This window comes from Saccopteryx leptura, chromosome 1, assembly GCF_036850995.1.
Source record: "Saccopteryx leptura isolate mSacLep1 chromosome 1, mSacLep1_pri_phased_curated, whole genome shotgun sequence".
Classification (NCBI taxonomy): Eukaryota; Metazoa; Chordata; class Mammalia; order Chiroptera; family Emballonuridae; genus Saccopteryx; species Saccopteryx leptura.
Window position 1 is genome coordinate 324,235,283 of NC_089503.1, and position 14,859 is coordinate 324,250,141.

Genomic DNA, 14,859 nt, shown 5'->3' on the forward strand with positions numbered 1-14,859 from the left:
CTTCATTTGCCATGTTTTTGAGTTTTCATTATTTTGCTCTTCTCTGAAATAATTCCAATCTTCGAGGTATTCTTAAAGTGCTCAATCTAGAACTGAACACAGAACTCCAGATGTGGTTTGGCCAGTGAAGAGTTTGACTATCTCACAAGACTCGTGAAGGGTGGATGGAAGAGAAAAAGAGTGCTACAACACATTAGCTCAAATCATCTTTGCACACCCAGTGTTCAGTCCAGAAATACATACACATACTCCACACAGTTCTTCATGATAAATTTCAGTTGAGTCTGAGAATTGTCATGCGCTTTGTTTTTGGTAGGGGTGGTCCAACCAAAGGGCCAACCCAGAGATAACTTGAAGAGAAACTGAGGATCCAGTAAGTTTAAGGAAAGTGATACCTGCAATCAGGGAACCGTGTTTAATAAAGTATCCAGCAGTCGGGAGATCTGGCTGGTGATGACGATGCAATTACCCTGGTCTTCAGACATACTTAATGCTCTTCTCTGCCTTACCTTTAAGAGGAATTATTTTCTGCATGTCTTCACTTTACAGACTAGGGCAGGAGGAAGATTCAGATGACTCAAATATTGCTGCGTTAGACCCTCAAACAGTGAGCGGGAGGTGAAAGGCAGGATGTGGGAACGATGCCGACCACGTGGTCGGGGGGGCGTGCCCTAGCCTAAGGCCGGGCCCTAATAAGCTCTACTGGCGGGAGGTGGGGCGGCGGGGCAGCGGCGCGCGCGGGGGGGGGCGGGGCAGGAGGGAGGGGCGGGGCAGGAGGGAGCGACGTGCCGACGTTGGCGCCGCAGCGGGCGGGTGACGTGTGGTTCCGCGCCTGCTCCTCCCCATCGCTACTTGCTGAGTCCGTGTGTCTGTCCCGCGGTGGGCGGTGTGGCTGCCCTCGCGTGCGGTGTTCTGTGGCCGGGAGTGACGCGGGCAGACGTGGTGTGGGGTTTGGGTGAGGACGCGGCGGTGCGGCGGCCTGCGGCATCCTCAGCTCCGCCCGAGGCGCCCCACCTGGCGGGGGAAGTAAAAATAAAACCGAAACAGGGAGGCACCGAACGGGAGCAGACTGAGGGATGGGAAGCGCGTGAGCCGCGGAGAGGTGAGGCAGTGGAGGCGGGGGGAGGAGAGGGGCGCCGCGGCCAGGGGAGGCCGGCGGGGGGCGGGGATGGCTGGCTGGGCCACCCGACCGCTCCAGCCCCGGCGGTGGTTCTCAGCCTCCCTGGGAGGCAGTCCCCGAGCTGTCATCCCTCCCCCGGCCCTGCGATAGTCTGTCTGGTCCTGTGCTTGGAATTTGTACGTGGGGGTGGGGATCAGAAAACACACACACACACAAAAAACAAAACCCCGAGCCACCTAGTTACCAGGTATTAGGCCGTAAAGTGATGACCACGTGGGGAGATTTTTCTTTCCTTTGCGTGGGTAAATTTTCATTAGTTTTGTTTGGTTGGTTTTTGTACATTCCAAACTTGTGCTAACTTTTTCGTTTTCTTCACGTCAATTCTGGTCGTGAAATCTGTTTCCTTGGTTCTTTTTTCTTTTCTTTTCTTTTTTTTAATACCCCTACACTGAAAATTAAAAAAGACTGGTCAGGGAGGACCATGGTGAATTGGTATCGAATTTAGCAGTCGTATAGTCTAGAATGTCGTTTTGAAATAAGTAACTTTGTGTGTGTGCACGCCGGCGCCAGGGAGGCGTTGTGGGTAAGTGGACAGGTATTTCAAATAGGCTTCTCATCACAAATTAAGTTATTTATCGACTGCAGTGTATTCCCATATTTTGCTTTTCTTTGGTTTGAAAGAATAATTTTAGTGGTAGCTAAATTTGATATGAATGGAATCACATGTGAAGTTCAAACTACATAGTTGCTTTTTCTTCCCTCAAGTAAAGTTAGATTAAGTAGCAGCTATTTCCATCAACAGATTTTATGTTTCATAGATTGAAATAATTTTTCTGATTTTCAAAGTGTTGTCAAACACTGAGAATTCAGCTTTTGACTCTACTCTCGATTTGCCTTTGTTCTTTTATTTTTAATAGTTATGATAATAGTCTTGCATTAAAAGTCTCCCTAGCAATGCCAATTTAGTATAGGCTAAATAATTTTATTTGAGTACATTTATTTTTTATGGTTTTAGCTTTCTTGATCCTTATTAAACGCTTAAAATGTTGCTAATGTTTTCTATCAAGAATTCTTAGAGGTCTTTTTGAAGTTGTCATTGACAAGCAAGTTAGTTTGTATAGTTAGAAACATGGTGTACAAATATGGTAAAGGAAACCTTATATTACATTCCAAGAGAGGAAATCATTGCTCACTGATGAGATGTTATCTTTTTTGAAAAAAATTTGTTTATTTTCTTGAAAGTTATTGAAATGTCCAACTGGGTAATCAGATGGAACAATATAAAAATGTTATATTTTACTCTTATTTATAATAGTAATAAATATGCCTCCATCTTGATTTAAGAAACTTATTTATAAAATTCTACATAAGTGATTTATAAGAAGAAATTTATATGAGGGTGATACTCAGTTTGGAAAAATAACTTCAGTACCTCTTTTTCCAGTGTGAATGCATTTTCTTTAAGGAGTGAAGTAAACTTTACAAAAATATTGTCACTTTCAGTACTCTAGGGGTTGGAGTGGTAAGGAGTAACCTAAACATCATTTCTGTAAAGCTTCACACATTAATACTCTGAGTACATATCATCGACCACATATTTATTGAGTTACTTGGCACAGGCCACGGACCATATGCAAGATATCAGAGAAAAGCAAGACACACTACTTCTGCACTCTTGAAGATTATAATCAAATGCTGGCTTGGTGATACTGTTCAGTGAATTGACTTCTGGCAAGGAAAAATACTAATGTATGGCCAGTGACTGCTCCCTTGGCCAAACCAAACTTAGCAAAATAGAGGCTTTGGCACTAATTTAAAAGTGAAAAATTTGGTATTCCAAGTTACTAATTCTGGCCATCAGCTTGGGGAAAAAATGAGTGAGTTATTAGGGAGTTAGAAGAGTGACTACTTTAACTTCAGTTTTTCAGAGCTCTATTTCTATTTATTAGAAACAGCAGAACAATGGAAGAACACTGCTGAAGTTCTGAATCCAGTGGACATTTTACCACATTCCTTGACATTGTTTGATGTGGTTGACCATACCTGTTTCTCAAAACCTCTCTTCCCTTGCTTTAGAGATACCGAACTTCCATTTATTCCCTGGCTATTTTTGGTCTTCTACTGTTCGAAATCTTTCTCTATCTTTTTTTAGACCTTTTCCACCTGTTTATTCTTTAAAGGCTTATGTTCCTCCAGCTTTTGCTGCCTTTTCTTCTTAGCCTATATGCAAATCCTTGGGTAATTTTTCTCACTTCTTATGGTATTCCTCATGATTCTATATGTATAAACCAATCTTTTCTCTTCCATACCTGAATATTTGATCTTTACTGAATATCTGTTTGAATATCGTATAGATATCTAATATTCAACTTGAGGTTGAACTCATGATATTCCTATCCCTCCCTTCACCCTAAAAAACTCCTATCTATACCCTAGTTCAGTGAATTGTGCTATCAATCTGATCTATAAATGTGGAAGTCAGCCTTGAACTTTGCTCCCTAGCCCACCACTAATATAGATAGTCAGAGCAAGCCAAGTAGATTTGACTTAATCACTTGGATTCTTCCACTTTTCTGTAAATCACTGTCATTACTTTAGTTCAGGAACCCATGCTCTTTGTCTTTCATCTGGATTTCTGCAACAATCTCCCTAGTATTTTTCTGCTTTCCATTCTTGCCTTCCTGTGGTCCATGCCCATGACTGTAGTCGTAGTAGTCCTTATTACACACAGCTCAAGCCACAAACCCTTTTGGAAATTATTTTACTGTCAGAGTAATTTCTAAACAACCTGATTGATAAGGCCCACAGGACCTAGTTCTAACCTATCTCTTCAGCTCTATCACTTGTCACATTACTCATTGACCACTACACTCCAGTCATATTTTCAGTTCCTTGAATGTGAAATCTTGCCTGACCTGTGGTGGCACAGTGGATAAAGTGTTGACCTGTAATGCTGAGGTTGCTGGTTCAAAACCCAAGGCTTGCCTGGTCAAGGCACATATGAGAAGCAATTACGAGTTGATGCTTTCCCGCTCATGCCTCAACACACCGATTTCTCTCTCTGTCTTCTCTCTAAAATCAATTAAAAAAAAAAGTAACAAATATATCAGCTGGAATATGTTGCCCTCTTCATCTGGCTAACTTTTCATCCTTGAAGTCTCAATTATAGGAAGCTGTTCCCCCCTTCAAAACCTCCTCTCTGTTCCAATCATACTCTTTACTGCCCCTTTTAATAGTGGTCTTATATATTTTGTATTGACATAGGTTGTTTAATTGGCTTGTCTCCCCCACTGGACTATATAAACTTCACAAGGGCAGATACCACATTGATTTTGCTCACCATGACCACCACCTGGTGTCCAGCATGTTGTAGAAATGCGGGTTAAGAAATGTCAGTTAAATGATTGAAAGCTGTTCCTACATTCTTCTACTATGATTTTCCTTCTGAGCCCATTTTTACTCTAGTTTCTAACAAATACCGGCTTTCCTTTACCCTTGCTTTTGTTTTTCTACTTTATTATCTTGGGATTTTAAAAATGTTTACCCAAATACTAATTTTAGAATTAAATTTATGCGTGTATAAGTGTTTGAGTTCTTTGAGAAAAATGGCATTGTGAGTTGAGTAAATCATGTTAGATTTTGATTTCTTTTACGTTTGAGTGAACATTAATTTGTAAAACATCTTATTTCTTCTTAAGGACTAAAATAAATTAATCAAATAGTTAACTAATTTCTGTGAAAAATATTTTTTGAAGTCTTGAAATAGAAAGACAATGTAAGTATTAAAAAAAAAAAGTATATGGGAATCCAGACTTTTAAAACTCTCTCTTTTGTGTGTCACTTTTGGCCTCCCGTTATCTTTCCTGTCACTCCATCTAGCCAGCTATTATACAAATATTAGATATTTATTGAGACTTGTTTGGAGGTTCTAGCAGGGGAGCGCAGCTACTAGTATACCCTTGACCGAAGAACGGTCCTCTCCTCTAGCGGGGAAGGTCGTCCTCTTCGAGCGCGCAGCTTCGGGAGGGACGCACATGGAGCGGTGAGGGAGGAAGGGGACACCCACCTAGCCAGCCAGATCAGCCGAATCAACCCTGGCAATCAATGAGGTGACAGATGTCGCAGCCAGATCGCCCTCACATCCTAGATATTTATTGAGACTGTAGTATGCCTCCGGTACTGTTTTAGATGGCTGTGGATACTGCAGTGAACAAAGCAAGTTCCCACCCTTTTGGGACTTGATCTCTTGCATGAAGCTGACAACAGACACAAAATATACATGTACATGTCAGTTTTTAATAAAAAATGTATTTTTTTAATGTGTGTGTCCCAAATGTTGTATGGGCAATTATACTAAATTAATTGTTGTTTACCTGAAATTCAAATTTAACTTTGCATCCTATATTTTTATCTGCTAAATCTAGCAAATGTTATTTAGAGAAAAGTTTGTATGATTCTTAGTCTGAGGGTATAATCACAAGGTTATCATTAAAGTTTAGGTCTTTTGAAAATGTGATGCTGACAATGAAGTCATACATACCTCTGATCAAGTAGAGGAAGGTATCTTTAGAATCTGATGTGCTGTGCCTGGATATTTTTCAAGAATATGAATTGAACACGGAAGGAGAGCACACCATCCAAGGACAAATGAAAGAAAATTTTAAGACTTGGGATGCATATCCTGGAAGGAACATTAAGGTTAACAAACAATTTTCAAATGTATTAATCACTCTGTTTCTTGGAGTAAATGTTAGGATGTTAAAAAAGAGAAAACAGGTTTATTTAACTATCAATACTTAATCTGTGTCCTATGTTAAGGAGAATGAAAAATGGACTCTAAATTGGAAATGGCAGAACTGATTTAGGTTAAATGGAGCTGAAACACATTATGGGTAGGAATAGTAAAAGAATACCCAAATGTTCAGTTTTCAGGTTCAGTCTCGTATAAGCCTGAGAGATTTGTAGATAGTGTTTTTAGAACCTATTTGCCAGGCACTAAGTTCAATGCCTTCACAACTGGTATCTCTCCTATTAGTCTTCTGTACTTATTTAAAACTAAATTAAAACTTTTAATTATGCCTGACCAGAATGTGACACAGTGGATAGAGCATTGGACTGGGATGCAGAGAACACAAGTTTGAAACCCTGACATCACTTGCTTGAACGAGGGATCATCCAGCTTGAGCATGGGGTCGCTGGCTTGAACGTGGGATCATAGATATGACCCATAGTTGCTGGCTTGAACCCAAGGTCTCTGGCTTGAGCAAGGGGTCACTCACTGTGATCTAGCTCCTGGTCAAGGCACATGAGGAAGCAATCAATGAACAACTAAGGAGCTGCAATGAAGAATTGATGCTTCTCATCTCTTTCCCTTCCTGTCTGTCCCTATCTATCCCTCTCTCTCTCTGTCACAAAACAACCCCCCCAAAAAAACAAAACCAAAAACAAAAAAAAAGAAAAACAACAAAACTTAATGGAATATTTCAAGAATGTGAAAAATTTCAGAAAATAACGTAACAAACACTGTTGTACTTGCCATGTAGATATAATAAGTATTATTTTTGCTATCTTTGTTTCAGATCTTTCTTTTAAAAAATATTGCTAATTTTTTTGTCACTTCCCCCCTCCCCCTTGAAGGGGAATCCACTACCTTGAAGCTGTTGCATATAGTTTTCATTCATGTTTCTACATAGTTATTTCTGTATAACAGGATGTAAAACAAGGCCTAAATGGGACGAAGGAGCTTGTGAAAAGAAGGCTTAAAGTGGGGTGCCAGGTATCTTCAACTATTATTAGAAGTCACGCATGTGAAAAAGAATGCTTACATTTGATACTGGGCCCTGGTCGGTTAGCTCATTCAGTTAAGAGGTTAAGAGCGTCGTTCGGAAACAGCAAGGTTGCGGGTTCCATCCCTTGTTGGGACACACATGAGAAGCAACCAGGAAATGTATGACTGAATGGAACTACAAAGGCTTCCCTTGCCCCTCCGTCCTGTCTCCCTTCCTCTCCGTCTCTCTAAAAATCAATAAAAATTAAACCCTGCCCAGGAGCGTGGCTGGTTGGAGTACAGTCCCAGAGCATAGAGGTTGCTGGGTTCAATGCCCCAGTCAGGGCACACAGGAGCAACTCGATGTGTCCCCCCCCCCCCCGCCGCCTCTCAAAAGAAAAAAAAAATTTTTGATACTGTATATTAGGCAGTACAGATAATTTTTAAAAAGGTATAATACTAAGAATATATTAAATGCAATACTGTGGCACAGTGGAATTCTTACTATGTATAATATTTGTTCTAGTTCAGGGGTCCCCAAACTTTTTACACAGGGGGCCAGTTCACTGTCCCTCAGACCGTTGGAGGGCCAGACTATAAAAAAAAACTATGAACAAATCCCTGTGCACACTGCACATATCTTATTTTAAAGTAAAAAAACAAAACGGGAACAAATACAATATTTAAAATAAAGAACAAGTAAATTTAAATCAACAAACTGACCAGTATTTCAATGGGAACTATGGGTTTGCTTTTGGCTAATGAGATGGTCAATGTGCTCCTCTCAATGACCACCAATGAAAGAGGTGCTTCTTCCAGAAGTGCGGCGGGGGCCGGATAAATGGTCTCAGGGGGCCGCATGTGGCCCGCGGGCCGTAGTTTGGGGACCCCTGTTCTAGTTCATACTATCTAATGAATTAGTAATTTACTTGTTTTTAGTAGTTGGGGTATAAGAACCTTGTGTAAAGTTTATTTTTTAAAAATTCATATATTTTGATTTATAAAATATATATAGTTGTGAAACACGAGTATTTGTCTATTACAGTATTATTTATTTATTGTAGTATTTTACATATGAATAACTGTAAATCTACTTTTGCCTCACCCTGTATGTATTTATTTTTCCTTTGCTTTCTCTGTTTTAAGTTCCAAGTGTGTTTTAATTTTATTAGAAACTGTTTAAGAGCAGTTGCTTCTTCCTTAAGAATGAAGTAGGATCTAAAGTAAACTTGCTAGGTGGAAATAATGATGAATTAAAATTTCCCACCTGACCAGCGGGTGGTGTAGTGGATAGAGTGTGGGCCTGGGATGCTGAGGAACCAGGTTTGAAACCCGAGGTCGCTGGCTTGAGCACGTATTGCAGGCTTGAGCATGGGATCATAGACATGACTCCAGGGTCACTGGCTTGAGTGCAAAGGTGGCTGGCTTGAAGCCCAAGGTTGCTGGCTTGAGCAAGGGGTCACTGGCTCAGCTGGAGCCCCCCACCCCCGTACCCCTGATCAAGGCACATATGAGAAAACAATCAATGAACAGCTAAGGTGCCACCCCGAGTTGATGCTTTTCATCTCTCTCCCTGTCACCCCACCCCACCCCCCCTCTCAAAAAAAATCCCTTAAAATTCTCAGGTTGTCACAACATACTGTCTCTCAGTATGTCCTACACAGCTATGTTTTTCTTTACTTGGAACATACTATAATTTCTTCAGATGAACCAGGTGAAAAGTTGGCATATGTTTAATGACCATGTGTATTATTTTAGAAAGGGAACATAGTTTTAAACATTGGAGTCATGCAATGCAACAAGATGTTCACAGTTTGAAATGCATATGTGAAAGAGTCTAAGGGAGCACCATATTTTTGTTACTTATTCATTCAGTCTAGAGCAGGGGTCTCAAACTCGCGGCCCGCAGACTAATCCACGAAGTTCAAAATATTTTGGATAAAATTAAGTAAGCCTAGGGGCCTACTTGTATTTTTCATTTCTCTAGCATCCTAGCTAGATATTAGCTTAGTTAACAGCAGTTGTAATGTGAACTACAGTTTCTGGTCGTTTTGTGACACTGAGTAAACTGCATGTACGATTGTGCTTGTACTGATTTTTTTTTGTTTTCAACTGCAGTGAGAAAAGTGTTGCGTAACAGTTGCCTTTTGTAGACCTAGTGCGGCCCGCCGAAGGGCTGTGATCTTGCTCTGCGGCCCACATGCTGAGTTGAGTTTGAGACCCCTGGTATAGAGTGTGTGTTCAGTATGTGAAGTAGTGGGCAGAACCTCCAATATTATTATTTTTTGTCTGTTTATACTTTTTATTTGACATACTGTCTTTGATTGATACAAGCAATTAAATATGATTCCACTACATTAACCAATTTGTGGCAATAAGATACTGTAGAAGTAACAAATAAAAGGTGAAATTTCTTTTTAGGATTTACCATGGAATATGACCTCCAGTGAGGTGGCATAATAGAGGATTAGATGTACAAGGCTGATGTTTTCTGAATTCTAATCTTGAAAGTGCCCCATCTCAGTGCCATCTGATCTGCTGAAACAGAAAGTTGGGGGTGAATCAGATCATTGAAGGGTGGGGCTCAGCAGTTTGAGAAACCCTCCACCTGACTTTGATACATACTAAAGTTTGAGAATGTCTTCTCTATATTCTCCACTGACTCCTGCTTTGATTTCTTCTTCCAGATGTTCTGGAAAATGTTATTTAGAAAAATACACATGTAATCCCTGAAGCATCTCATTTCCAGAAGTGCTCCCCAAAATTCATTCCCAATGGGTAGTTGACACTTAAAATGGATCATTTTACTTTCCTGATAATTTTTAATGTGATACAGAGAATCCAGCTGTTTATCCTCAGCCTTACTGATAGAATTTTCTTACTGATATGCAATGTAATCATGTTTTTTGCTTTATCTTTTTTGTTTCTGATTTCTAATCTAATTTTATTTTGTTCAGCAAACATGACCTATATCGGTGGTCAGCAAACTAATTTGGTTACCCTGAGCCCAGGAATAATTTTTTTACACTTTTAAAGTGTTGTTAAAAATATAATAAAGCCCTGTCTGGGTGGCTCAGCGGATAAAGCGTCATCCTGGCATGTTGAGGTTGTGGGTTTGATCCCCAGTCAGGGTATGTACCAGAAGCAATTGATGAGTACACACCTAAGTGGAACAACCAAGTGGAACAATGAGTTGGTGCATTTCTCTCTCTCTCTCTCTCTCACCCACCCCCTATCTCCCCCCTCCGCTTTCTCTCCTTCCCCCACCTCCCTGTCAAATCAGTAGAAAAATTAAAACATAATAAAGCAAAGACTATGGGGGAGAGACTGGATGGTGGCCTGCCAGACCTAAAATATTTCTCCCTCTATTTATACATGAAAAGTTTGCTGATTCCTTCATATATATAATACATATATGTTGAAATTTGTTGAGATTTGGTTTATTGCCTAGTAGACATAGTCTGCATATTTTAAACTGTTACTGATATATTTAAGAAAAATTTACATTTTCTAATCATTAGGTACAGGTTTCTGTGTATGTTCATTAAATTAAACGTCACTAATTTCACTGTTCCAAGTATTTTCTACCTTTACTGATTTTTTTTTATTGGTGATTTGACCTATCAATAATTGATCACTTATTGAACTTCCACTTTGATGTTTGAATTGCCACTTACTTTTGGAAGTCTGCTTATTTTATTTTATGACACTTTTATCAGGGCATGCCTGTAAATGCAAAATTTTTATGTCTTAGTGTTGTATCTTTTATTATTATGAAGAGACTGTTTTAAAATTCCTGATAATACCTTTTGTTTTAAAATTTATTTTGTCTGATTTGATATTTTTGCTACTTCATTATTTTTTACAGGAAGATTTTATTCCTTGACTTTCAGCCTTTCTTTATCTTTGCTTAAGGTGTGGTTTGATTGCTGTTTGGTAGTTCAAATTGTAAATATTTAGAGTGTTAAGTTTAGTTTATTTGTACTTATTGTGAGTATTGATATGTTTGGACTCACTTCTTTGTCCTTCTTAAACCGTACTTTGTCTATTTGTGATAGTATATTGAGTTATTTATTTATTTTTTTTGTATTTTTCTGAAGTTGGAAACGGGGAGGCAGTCAGACAGACTCCTGCATTTGCCCGACCGGGATCCACGTGGCACGCCCACCAGGGGCGATGCTCTGCCCATCTGGGGCATCACTCTGCCGCAATCAGAGACATTCTAGCGCCTGAGGCAGAGGCCAAGGAGCCATCCTCAGTGCCGGGGCCAACTTTGCTCCAATGGAGTCTTGGCTATGGGAGGGGAAGAGAGACAGAGAGGAAGGAGAGGGGGAGGGGTGGAGAAGCAAATGGGCGCCTCTCCTGTGTGCCCTGGTCGAGAATCGAACCCGGGACTCCCGCATGCCTGGCTGACACTCTACCACTGAGCCAACCGGCCAGGGCCTTGGGTTATTTCTTTAGATCTCTTTCTTCTAGGTCATCACTTTTCTCTTTAGTTTTATCTAATCTGTTGTTTAATCCATCCATTGATTGTTTTTAAAATGAACAAGCATATCTATCTATCTATCTATCTATCTATCTAGATATCGATATCTATCTATATATATATATATATTTTTTTTTTTTTTTTGTATTTTTCTGAAGCCAGAAACAGGGAGGCAGTCAGACAGACTCCCGCATGCACCCAACTGGGATCCACCCTGCACGCCCACCAGGAGGGGATGCTCTGCCTGTTTGGGGCGTCGCTCTGTTGCAATCAAAGCCATTCTAATGCCTGAGGCAGAGGCCACAGAGCCGTCCTCAGCGCCTGGGCAAACTTTGCTCCAATGGAGCCTTGGCTGCGGGAGGTGAAGAGAGAGACAGGGATGAAGGAGAGGGGGAGGGGTGGAGAAGCAGATGGGCGCTTCTCCTGTGTGCCCTGGCCGGGAGTTGAACCCAGGACTCCTGCACGCCAGGCTGACGCTCTACCACTGAGCCAACCGGCCAGGGCCACAAGCATATATTTTTAATTCTAAACATTGCATTTTCAAAATTGCCTAGTCATTTATTTTATTCTTCATTATTTTAAAATTATTTTTATTAAACATTTTGCACAGTTATTTTATATCTAAAAATTCTATTATTAAAGAGTCAGATTTTCTAAATATTAAACTTTGTGATAACTTTAAGGATATGGGCAATCAAGAACAACAGAAGCAGGGAGTCCTCTGAAGCATCCTGTGTGGCCACCTTCCCACATTGGACACATGCTCTTTGGCCCAAAATAATCAGCGAGGTCTCTTAATTGAGTTTCACATCTTTTCACACTGTGGGAAGTACCTGTGTTATAAAATATCTCTATTTTAGACTGTGAAGTGGGGTTTCATGAAATTTGCACTTTTGATACTTTTGGGCTAGATCAGCGATTTTCAACCTTTTTCATCTGATGGCACAAATAAACTAATTACTAAAATTCTGTGGCACACCAAGATATATTTTTTTGCCAAGCTGACAAAATATGCATAATTTTGATTTATTCACACCAGACAGCTATTTTTGTGTTGGCTGTTGTAATTAAAAAAAAAAAAAATTATTTGACAATCTAAGGGAAAAGAGGTCAGAACCCCTGATTAAGTAAAAATGTTTTAAAAATGTTTGTGGCCTGACCAGGCAGTAGTGCAGTGGATACAGTATCGGACTGGGATGCGGAGGACCCAGGTTTGAGACTCCAAAGTCGCCAACTTGAGCACGGGCTCATCTGGTTTGAGCAAAGCTCACCAGCTTGGACCCAGGGTCGCTGGCTTGAGCAAGGGGTTACTCGGTTTACTGTAACCCCATGGTCAAGGCACATATGAGAAAGCAATCAATGAACAACTAAGGTGTTGCAACGAAAAACTAATGATTGATGCTTCTCATCTCTCTTCGTTCCTGTCTGTCTGTCCCTATCTATCCCTCTCTCTGACTCTCTCTCTCTGTCTCTGTAAAATAAATAAATAAAAAATTAAATTAAATTAAAAAAATAAAAATGTTTGTGGCACACCGTTTGAAAAATCGCTGTGCTAGATAATTATTTGTTGTTGGGAGTTGTCCTGTGTATTACAATATGTTCAGCAGCATCACTGGCATCTACCCAGAATTCTCTCCCACCCACAGTTTAAATAATTTAAAATATCACTAGATATTGCCAAATGATCCATAGAGGGCAAAATATTCCTATTTGAGAACTGCTCTAAAGACTTGTGTAGCTTATGTGACATTCTCCCAGGAGTCATGCCTTAAAAACCTGTAGATTGTAGTCTTGCTTATAATAAGCAGTCTTAAACCAGGATAAGCTCTAAAAGTATTCCAAAGATAAGGATGCCCCTTATAGTAAATAATATATATTAGTCTAATTGCCAAAAGTTAGTTTAGTTGTCAGCATGTAAACAAGGAGTTAGAGTAAGTCATCTGACCTCTTTCTTCCCCTGGTGTTCTTCCCTTCCCCAGCTACTTTAATTCTTTCTATTCATGTTCTTTAGTCTCCCTGTTACCATTATCTTTTTCTTTTCCTTTTCCTTTTATTGTTTACCAAATTATTATTGAGTGACAGTAACATGAGCCTTATTCTTTGTGGGGTGACACAACACATAAGTAAATAAACAAATACATGTCAAGTATTAATTTGTGCTGTAAAAGACTTGAAAGTTTGACATTTGCTAGACAGTATCCGAGTAGCTGCCCTGTTCTAAAAGTTTTATTGGTCAAGGAAGGCCCCTCTAATAGAGGAGATGTCTCAAGACCTGTTTGTCAGGAGAGTCAGATATATGAACATTGGAAGAGCGTTTTGAGCAGGGGACCACTAATGCAAATGCATTTAGGTGGAAAAAATAAAGTAGTGAGACTCTGAAAGCAAGGGATAATATGAGATAAAATCAGTGTACGTAAAAAAAATTGGAGAAGTAATGGGTAAGTGCTTTCTTTTCTCTCTCTGGTATGGTCAGTAGTAATGCAGCGTTTGAGACGTGTTCTGGGAATCCGCAGAGCTCATGAGTGGTTTTGTTTCTTTTTTTCTTTTGCAAACATAGCAGGTGTGTTAAAAAACAAAGCAAAACAACAATAAAAAAGATACAATGTGCATAATATGTGCCAGGAGAATTATTCAGCATTGGTAGCCATTGCTTTTTAACTAATTTTTTTCCTCTCTTGGGCTAATTGGTTACTTTTTTTCTCTTGTGTAGGTCAATCTGTTGGGTTTGATTACTTCTCTTACATTCTCCCAACAGATGATATCTTCTTATTTTGTTTCAGTTTCAGGTTTCTCATTGTATGGGTCACTGATTGAATAACAGATGGCTTTGCCTCGTCTGACAGGAGCCTTGCGCTCCTTTTCAAATGTCACCAAGCAAGATAATTATAATGAAGAAGTGGCTGACTTGAAGGTACATTTTTTTCTTAGATGAAAACCATTATAAACAGGATACGGGCAAATATTTGACATTCTTTTTCTCAGTTCTGTGTGATTAAAATGGTGTGTTTTATCTAAGAAAGGGAATGTGTATATTGATGTTTCCTAATCGGAATATTTATCCATAACTATAGTATTGAATGCTTTGTTAATTTTCCTGTTGCTAAGGTTTCTGCCACAGTTAATTTTGTAATTTAATTCAATAATTTACCCCTGGGTCATCTGAGTCAAGTTTTTAGGTCTCTGGTTAAATTCCTACTTGCTGGAGAGAAACTAATGTCTGTACCATAACGTGGGAATACGAATTTTATTCTTTCAAACTCAGTATCTGGTCTCATAATTTACTTCTGTTTGTTCTTTTAAATTGGTTGTAGAATTTATAATTCTAAAGGTATATGAACCGTATTTGTGAAGGAATGAGCCATATAATATAATATATGAAGGAATTGGCCCTATGCTGTTTTTAAAAAAGAACAGTTACTTTGCTGACTTCTTATTTGACTCTGTTGTGGGATATTAACATTATTTCCTAATAGGTTAGAATTTTAC

At 39.5% G+C, this 14,859-nt stretch overlaps 1 protein-coding gene across 1 annotated transcript in view; it reads left to right on the forward strand.

The window, feature by feature from the left end:
* Positions 1-817: 817 nt before the first annotated feature.
* The window catches only part of ASCC3 (activating signal cointegrator 1 complex subunit 3), a 351,207-nt gene continuing 337,165 nt past the window's right edge, over positions 818-14,859 (forward strand). Inside the window, exons 1-2 of the mRNA XM_066358816.1 lie at positions 818-1,102; positions 14,154-14,284. Coding sequence (XP_066214913.1) covers positions 14,195-14,284 — 90 coding nt within the window. The 5' untranslated portion in view covers positions 818-1,102; positions 14,154-14,194. The remainder of the gene's footprint in view (positions 1,103-14,153; positions 14,285-14,859) is intronic.